Below are 9,791 nucleotides of genomic sequence, written 5' to 3' on the forward strand. Positions count from 1 at the left end.
TCCAGATGAGACTGTAGAACATACAAAGGTCACAGTGAGATCAACTACATACATGTTAATAATAACTGTCACTTATTGTAGTTCTGTTCATTATTGGGTTTTGTTTTATACTTTTTTTTATAGCATCTGATCCACTTTTCACAATGAGATGATGTTTGAATCAATCGTCTGAAATGTTTTAATATTTTCTGGCTCGTGATTGGTTGTTTCAGTCGAGGTCGGGCTGGTTCAGTTTCTGTCTTCGCTCGTCCTCACGTCTCTGATGTGATCAGGTCAGGATGTGTGTTGCCTAGCAACCGTCAGCAGCGAGAGGCGTGAGGAGTCGGCTCCAGATGTTTGTGTTGATCTCAGACCAGCTGACGTGTGAGCCACAGCTAACAGTGAACACGAGTGAACACACACTGATGACAACTCTTTTTCTTCTCCTCTCCTCTTCTTCCTCTGCTCCATATATATCTATGCTCTGCTCTGCTCCCCTTCCTCTTCTCCTCTTCTTCTTCTTCTCCTCTTCTTCCTCTCTCCTCTTCTTCTGCTCTTCTCCTCCGCTTCTTCTCCTCTCCTCTTCTTCTGCTCTTCTCCTCTTCTTCTGCTCTCTGTGCAGCACGACACCCGGGAAATGATGAAGAGTCACGTCGTGGAGAATCATTGAGCATTCATGTCATGGCCTCTGTGTCGGTAGCATGTGGTGACGTCGCTCTGCATCACACTGAGAGCGGAGCTGAGGAGGAAATATAGGACAGGAGGAGGAAGAGGAAGAGGAGGAGGAGGAAGAGGAGGAAGAGGAGAAGGTCTGCAGTCACCAGAGTGGAACCACAGAGGAAGCTGCAGCAACCCAGCCTCAGGTATTTAGTGTGTGTGTGTGTGTGTGTGATGAAGCTCAGATGAAGGTCATTCAGTGACCACACACACATACACACACACACACACACACACGCACACACCAGCTTAAAGTGACAGTCCCACATGTTTGAATTAGCTTGTTAGCCACGTTAGCACTTGAACTTGACCTTTACATCTGTCGCCACCATGAGGTCGACAGCGGTAATGCAGGTCTCTGCCCATAGTGGATTGTTAGTTCAGTGTGTAAGCATGTTACCATTAGCTAAGTAGCAGTAAACACAGAGCTAATGATGATGGGGGGGAGATGGACGATATTTCTCCACTTCCTCCTGTCGTACAAAGTCAAAACATCTCAGATTGAAATGCTGCCATCTGGTGGTGATGCAGTAGAGATCGTGGAGTCCTGCACCGACATTCTCTCAACCAATCAGGATCTCAGCTGTAAATCATCACGTCTCCTCCACCTCTTTCCCCTCCTTCATGTTCCTCAGGTTCTCTGCGGACCTGCACCTATCTCAGGTGTTGAGATGTTTGAGCTGAAGTGTTTCTGAACATCTCTTTAAAATTTTAGATAAAATATCTGTTGAGTTTTCATTTTATTTCTATGAACAGAAACTCTGTGAGATATTGAACTGCCTGTCTCTGTTCACTGTCAAAATAAAAGCAGCTGAACTGACACTGGGTCACTTTGATAAAACATCAAGATTCAACATGAAGTTCTGCAGTTTTCTGTCGATTAACGGAGCTTTGATGTTGATGGATGAAGAAAAAAGAAAAAGTCAGAACCAAAGTTCATTGAATATTCAGCTGATCAGCTGACGTCACCTTGAGTCTGTGTGAGTGTGTGTGTGTGTGAGTGTGTGTGTGTGTGAGAGTCTGTGTGTGTGTTCACACTTAACTTGTGTACTAACCTGTTTAGTTATTTCAGATCCTCAGTCTTCTGTCGCAGCCTCTCTCTCTCTGACACCTCCTTCCCCTCCTCCCCCTCATCCCCCTGTGTCTCAGCTCCAGGACGATGGAGGAGCTGCAGCTTCTCACTCTGCTCGGAGTGTGAGGAGGCTTCCTGTTCTCCCTCCTCCTCACCCTCCTCTTCCTCACCCCTCTCTGTGTGGATCTCTGATCCCCCTCCCCCCTCTGTCTCTCTGCAGCAGCTGAAAACATGGACGGGTTCCGGCTGCCGCCCGTCATAGAGGAGGTCCTCGATGCGTCTGGTCAGTGTCTCTGAGTGTTTCCTGTTTATTAACTGTGATAAGAGTCAAGCAGCTGATTGGAGGGAAAACGACTGATATGATATCAATTATCTACAGTTAAATTCATCCTAATAATCCTCATCATTCATCACCCTAACCAAATCTCTTATTTTGATTTATTTTACCTGCACTATCGACACTTCCTGTTTCACAATAAAAGCCTCTCAGTGACGTTAATGCACTGAAGAGAAGTGTGTTTTATAGATTGATCGTATATAAAGGTGATGATTGACAACCACCAGAGGGAGATCCAGATGTTTTGGCAGCTGTCATGTGGAGGATCTTTATTTACAGTTTATCTTTCTCCATCATCACCAGCAGGTGGAGCCACAGTGTAAACAGGAATCACCTGTTCTGTACCATGTGACCTGTGTCAGCTGAAGATGTGTGATTTCAAATCATTTATCGTCTGTGCAGACGAACTGAGTGAGCTGAAGGACAAAGAGAGGGAGGATGAGGAGACGCTGATAGATGGAGAGAAAGGACCGGTGGAGGAAGAGAAGGAGGAGAAGCGAGGAGGAGTGAAGGATGAAGAACAGGAGGTGGAGGAGCTGAGAGCTCAGGTTCTCCAGCTGCTGTTGGAGCTCGAGGAGACCAGAGAATTCTCTCAGAGGCACGAGGAGAGTTTCATGGAGCTGCAGGGTCAGTGTCTCCTTCAACGTCTTTCTAACACGTTACTGCTTCTTCATATTTAATAAAACACATCCATTGGACTAGTGTCCTTGGACAGGATCCTCACATGTGACTCACTTTATTCACTGATCACAAAGTTTCTCTTGTTGAGTTACGGACAGTCTACAGAGGAAGTTGCTCCTTGTTAACATCTATGAGACAAATAACGTGATTGATTGATGAATCTATATATAGAACTTTCCCTCCTTTTCTCTTTCAGGTGTGTTGGATGAAGAGCGACTGGCGAGCGCTCACCAGGCCGAGAGTTTCACCAGACAGATCCAGAGACTACAAGGTACTTCACTGTACTCAGATTACAAGCACAGAGGATTCTAGTAAAATCACAAACTGCAAAGACTGATTTTTCTCTTATTGTCCTCCTTTCTGTTCTTCTCCTCTTCCTCTCTCCTCCTCTTCCTCTCTCCCCCTCAGCTCAGTTGCGCTCGGTGCAGGAGGAGATGGACAGCCTGGAGGAGGAGAAGGAGAGCGAGCTGGAGGAGGCGCAGGAGGAGTTGCGCTCGGCTCAGGAGGAGGTGGTGTTGCTGCAGCAGGTGTCCGAGGAGGCGGCGGCGGAGAGAGAGAACGACATCGCCTCCCTGCAGGAGGAGCTGTGTCGGCTGAGGGCGGAGCAGCAGCGTCTCCACGCCACGGCGCAGGAATACGAGCTGGAGATCACCACGCTGAGGGCAGAGATCAGCATGAAGAGCCCCCACATGGGGGCGCCATCGCACGGTGAGGAGCTGAGTTCAGAGGGCGAGCTGGTCACATGATCTGACCTTCAGACATTCTGAAAATACTCTATTAGCTTAGCTTAGCATAAAGACTGGAAACAGAGGGAAACAGGTAGCTTTCCTCACAAATGTAACAGATTCATTTAATAAATTAAACTTATTTAAATGAAACGTTATCTCAGTTCTCGTCACTCTGCGGAAAAATTATAAATCTGTTCTCAGATAAATCATCAGTTGTTCATGAGTCATATTGTGGTTGTAGTTACCTCTGCAGCCTGTAGGGGGGGTTGCCAGCAGCTTGTGTTCTTTGTGATGTGACGTCCTGTGTTCAGGGGACGTAAAGCAGCTGAAGGACGAACTCGTCCACCTGACGGACGAGTGTCTCACTCTGAGCGAGGACAACAAACAGCTGAACGGCAAAGTAGACAAGCTGAAGCAGCAACAAGACACGTGAGTCCTGGCAGCTGTCAATCAAACTGCTGCTGTCCATGACTAATGTTCAGGCGACACGTTAACACGATCACGTGATCACTGAGTCACTTCCTGTAAGCAGACGAGCCAATCACTGAGCAGGAACCTGTCGCCCCGATGAACAGGTGTGATGACGCGTACCTGGCAGTCAGAGTGCAGGGCAACACTGAGCAGGACGAGCAGGTGAAGACGGACTCTTACATCACTCTGTCCCATGGCCTGGAGGTCGAAAGGTCAGAGGTCGACGTCCTGAAGGTTCAGCTGAGAGCAGCTGAGGAGACGACACAAAGGATTCAGAGAGAGGTAATGACACGACGGTTAACAACACAACGTTCTCGATCTCATATTTAAGAAATCCGTTAATGATCGTGTGTATTGATTATTTTTTATTGAAGCAGTGACCAGGTTACGGCGCAGGATCCTCTACAGAATAATAATAAAGTCACAGTGACCTCTGGTGGACAAACTGTGTAAGGACAGTTTATCTCTCTCTCTCAGTGTGACGGTGTGAAGGGCAAGCTAGCCGAGCTGCTGCTGATGTACGACGCTAGCCAACGAGAGCGAGCGGCGCTGGAGCAGGAGCTACGACACTACAAGGCCGAGCTGCTGACGGGCAGGAAGTCACAGGTGAGAGGTCAAAGGTCAGACGACAGGGTTTGATATTTTTGATAAATCTGATAAAGTATCAGAGTCTGAAGAAGAAACGGAAGAAACTGTCAACAGAAGATAAAAGAGTCTGAAACGAGACCACGGAGGACGTCTCCGTCCACGAGCAGGATGTCTCATCCTGTTCATGATGTCACATCCTGTTCATGACGTCAGCACACATCTGCATGTGAGTTGAGAACCGTCTCTGGGTTCCAGAACCTTCCATTGCTCATCTGCTTCCTGGTTGTCCGAGACCTTGTCTCTCGTGTCTCTGGCGTCTGAGCGTCTTGTCCTCGCTGTTTCTCCTCATCTGTCTGTTTGTACCTGAGCTCGATGTCTGAGAGCAGAGCTCTGATTGGCTGATGCATCACATGAGGAACCGTTAAATACAAACTCGTAGGATTATTGGATTGTTAGTCCTCATCTTTAAATAAAATCTAATGACCTGATCAGAGTCCATCATCAACAGCTCTGCTCCTCTTCATCACATCCCTCCTCCTCCTCTTCCTCGTCACAGATATAACAAGATGTGGTTGTTTGTCTCCATTTTGTCTTTAAGCATCTTTGGTCTCTTTCTGTTTCCTCTTCATCCTCATTTTTAGAACCTTCAACTTTACTGAACTCTCTGTAAATTTGATGCTCGACCGTCTTTCTTTTCCTTTTATCTCCATTTTCTCTCGTCCATATCAAACCTCTTCTCATTGGCCCGCTCGTCGCCGTCCTTCACATCTTTTGACTTTATTCTGATTATTTTATGGTTTTATTTCCTCTCTCCACGCTCCTGCCCCCTGTCTTCTTCCCAGAGCTGCACTCGTCCGTCTGAGTCCCCCGTTCTCTCCGTCCCCTTCATAGGAATGATTGTTATAGTGGCCTTGATTTGGTGCTGGTGGGAGGAGCTGGCGTCCTAGATGGGACCAGGTATGGCCACGCCCTTCTTTCTCTACCAGACACTTTGATTCCTTCAGCATCCGAGTGGCTTGAAGTGATTCACTCTGAGGTCAAACACTTTACTGAGACTCATGTTCACAGTGAAACAGAGAATCATGTGACGCCTGCAGCTTTTCATTCTTTCATTTTCCTTTAGGCGTCTCGTTTGGAAAATGTTGATCAAAAGATTATTTCATAAAATCCGTCACATCAGCTCTTCAGGTTCCTTGGGTTGAACATGCACAGATAGTGGTTGGATTCGATCCCGGACAAACCAGGTTTTCATTCTGCGTTTCCAGCACAGGAACTTTCCCAGGAAGCTTTGCAGGAATTTCAAAGGTTCTTCAGTCAATCGATGTCTCTGTTGATTCAGTTTATTTTAGTTTGATCATTTCAGGCGTTTGGATCTGAATCTCCTCCATGTTAACTCTGTTCATATAGAATTACTGTTCTATAGTCGTCTGTGTTGCTGCCCCCTGGTGGACTGGAGTTATAGTCCACCAGTTTTCATGTCAAACACGTCCACTGACAAATGTCTGTGAAAGACTCGTATCGGTCAATTGATGAATGAGTCAGACTCTAGTGTGTGTGTGTGTGTGTGTGTGTGTGTGTGTGTGTGTGTGTGTGTGTGTGTGTGTGTGTGTGTGTGTGTGTGTGTGTGTGTGTGTGTGTGTGTGTGTGTGTGTGTGTGTGTGTGTGTGTGTGTGTGTGTGTGTGTGTGTGTGTGTGTGTGTGTGTGTGTGTTTGTGTAGAGATCTGTTTACAGAGTTACTTTTAACACAAGTGTTTAGTCTCTCACACACGACACCACTTCATTTATAGTGTTGACGTTTGTGTGGGAACTTGTAACGGACAGAAATACTTTGTTCGGGTTCTCCTAACGTCCTGAAGAAGTTGAAAACCTTAAATCGTAACCTAAATGATAAACTAATTAAGTTTTTAAACAGTTATGATTTATCAAATTCAGTTTTAGTAATAAAATATATTTTCTAAAATCTTTCTCTGTGCAGTTTGTTGACGTCGTCTGAAACTTTGAATTTAGTTTTTCGACTTTTTCAGAGAAGAAGTTTAATCAGCTTCTAATTAGAATTTTGATAATCGTCTAATCTCCGGTTTTATCTTTTCACATGTGAGGGTAAAATAAAAATCCAAAGTTAAAGTCGTCTCTGTGATCTGCAGTTTTCCTCTGTGTCGGATTTGACTTTAAACTTCCTGTGATCGTCTCTGTTTCCGCAGACGGACGCTGACGGCTGGAACCTGGCGGTGGCGGCGGTTGCTGTGGCGGCCATCATGGTTCTGGTCGTCCCCAGCTTCACCAGGGCCTGAGGACAGAAGGTGACCTCAGCGATGACCTCACTGGGAACTGTGGCATTATGGGATTGCCGTCATGAATCCAGTTCTGCCCTTGAACATGTTGCTGTCCTGTTGCTCTGCTTCTGGGACGGCGGCGCCATAAAGGTTTGACGTCAACGCCACAGTCAGTGAATGACAGAGGGAAAAAACCCAAAATTTCAGCCGTCCAATAAGAACTCTTCAGCTCCCCCTGCAGTTAAGAGCTGTAGTAAACTTTTGTTAAAAAATAATTTAAACAAAAATCCTACAGTTCTACAAAGAAAATGTTGAAATGATAATAACGTTTTTAATTCAACAAATTATTTCAGCTCAAAAATACAAAAAAAAAACCTCTGCTGAATAAAAGAACATTTTACAATGAGAAAGGGAATTTGAACAGAATTCAGATTTAGAGATTTTGGGACTCATCTTGATTCTTGATTAATGTTGAATGTTGTTGGTCAAAAATCATCAGTTTTTGTAGCATGAAGGAAAAAAAGCAGAATAATGGAAAGAAAATTAAATCAGCTTTATTTTCCTTAATAGATGAATTAAAATGTTTGTATTTGTGTGTTTAATTACAACAGAACCAATGTGAACGTTCACTGAAGTTAAAAAGCACTTTAATAATCTTAGTATCTTAGAGATTAATCATTTCTGGAGGAGATTATTTGACTGATTTCACTGTGTCAGATTTAAATTTATTTAAATTTATTTAATGATTTTGTATGTGTGTGTGGGGGTGGGACTGATGATAAAAGCTGAGAAATTATTATTTGTTGGAGAAAACATGTTCAGAAAGTAAAAGTCATTTTACTGCTTTGTGACTAAATATGTCAGTAAAACTTTATATTTAAAAAATATTTTAATTATTTAAAAACAGTTTATTAATTAAATAAAAACAAATTCCTGCTTCTCCTGAATTTAACTTCATCACATTTTACAGTGTTTCTGTTTATAAAGATATTCTGCATGAAAACCACCAACTTCAGTAATGGCTAATTTATCAACATATTTAATCAATATAATACCTTCAGTTATAAATAATCACAGGTAATTGAAATACTCGCACTGCGACTCATGTCACTGATTATTATTTATACATAAAAATGGACATAACATGAAATAAGCAGGTTTCTATAGAATGAGCATAAAGCAGAGACCTACGTGGCAGAATTCACTTAAACACTGAATCGAGGAGGACCCAGTCCAGAGCCTTGTGGGAACCCCCCCCCCCCGGTTCTTTTACTTTGGACCGAAGTTTCCGTGTAAATCTGCAAAGAGGAACTCATCTGCGTTTGTTTACATTGTGGTTTGTTCAAACTCTGAAGACGCTTTTATTTTGTTCAGATTTCGTAGCTTTAAATCATTTTATTGGGACGATGATAAAATCCCGCTTTCTCTTATTTTGCACAGTTTCAGTCTTTGAATGAATGTTTACATTTTACTTTGTTGTGACCAAATAATCACAGAATTTTAATCTGTTGATTAAATGATTGTGATGATGCCTGTGAACTTTTACCAAATAATTAGTATGATTTTCAGTCATAAACCTCCCGGGGTTCAATCTATGAGGAAGTGACTTTAAAGTGAGAAATCGATTGTTTAACAAACTGAAGGAATTTAAACATATTTAATAATAATATAATAAGCAGCATATTGATTTAAGGTTATAACTTGTATTCTTCTAAATGATAAACAGCACGTGTCATTTAAACGTTTATAACGTTTTGCATGAGTTTAATTAAATTCATACATAATTATCTGTAAATACAGACACATGGTGTTTAGTGGGTTCATAGTTTAATTAAAGTCGTGAGTCGAAATGTTCACGATCAATCTCTCCTATTTAAAATGAAAATAACCAAAAATCGATTTAAAACGGTAAAGATTTCATTTCAACGTCTAAATCATGAGAACATTTAGCAAAATGTATGGAACCAATCAAAATAATGATGAAAATATTCATGGTAACTTGAGTATTATAAGCAAATCTGCGACTTATTCAATGTAGATTAATACATAAATACAAGGTCATTTTATGATATTTGGATTATGAACTCCACAGTCAAACATTTGATTTGTTCTCATAAGTTAGATCTAAGACTTATTATTATTAGATTTAAGTTGATCTGATGTGTTTTATTGTGTTAGCTGTGCTTCCTTAGAACCGACTGGGGGGGGGGGGGGTCAGAAGATTTTATTTTACAATAAATGTTTAACTTCATGTGTTGATGAGTTTATCCCGTAAAAAGGTTGTTAAATATGAATGTTTGTATGAAAAATGATTTGGTAACAACATCTCTTTAAAACTTCGTGATGTTTGTGTTTCACTTGACTTCATTGTAAAGAAATGCAGCAGTAAATGTAGCAGATGTTTATTAGTTTATTATATGATTGTTCTTCCATAAATAATATTATAAAAACATTCCTGTTGTCGTTTGGTCCTTAAACACAAAGTTTGATGTGTTACTGTGGAATTTATACCGAATGTTTTGATATTAACGTACAGCTGCTTGCTAGGTGTGTGTGTGTGTTAGTCTGTCAGGTGTATGTGTGTGTCTGTGTCTGTGTATGTGTGTGTGTGGTAGTTTTAATCTTCAATGTTGTTCAACTTGTATAAATGGATTTAATTCTTACATGATACAAAATGTTGTTTTGCCACATTATTACATTATGTTGTGTCTTTGTTATGTTCAATGTTACTTTGTGTTATTTCATTTTGTGATTCATTGTGTTTTTAATCTCAACATTATGTAACTTTACAGATTCATTGTAACATAACGCAAAAGTTATTATTGTTTCATAACAGTCATGCATCGTGTTACTGTAAATATCATGAGGCACGTGTACGAGATGATCTGTGCTGGAATCATCTGGTCTGAGGAAAAATATCAAACCGAAGAAGACGTCAAAGAAC

General features: G+C 42.0%; 1 protein-coding gene across 1 annotated transcript; it reads left to right on the top strand.

Moving 5' to 3' along the window:
* Positions 1 to 784: 784 nt before the first annotated feature.
* Positions 785 to 7,094, top strand: LOC132999767 (coiled-coil domain-containing protein 136-like). Its single transcript, XM_061069571.1, has 10 exons — positions 785 to 842; positions 1,989 to 2,051; positions 2,508 to 2,732; positions 2,983 to 3,057; positions 3,195 to 3,494; positions 3,826 to 3,943; positions 4,090 to 4,267; positions 4,463 to 4,591; positions 5,416 to 5,530; positions 6,776 to 7,094. The coding sequence occupies exons 2-9, from the start codon at positions 2,000 to 2,002 to the stop codon at positions 5,518 to 5,520; spliced, it is 1,182 nt and encodes a 393-aa protein (XP_060925554.1). The 5' UTR covers positions 785 to 842; positions 1,989 to 1,999; the 3' UTR covers positions 5,521 to 5,530; positions 6,776 to 7,094.
* Positions 7,095 to 9,791: the final 2,697 nt, after the last annotated feature.

The sequence above is a fragment of the Limanda limanda genome, chromosome 1 (genome assembly GCF_963576545.1).
Source record: "Limanda limanda chromosome 1, fLimLim1.1, whole genome shotgun sequence".
In the NCBI taxonomy this organism is placed as follows: Eukaryota; Metazoa; Chordata; class Actinopteri; order Pleuronectiformes; family Pleuronectidae; genus Limanda; species Limanda limanda.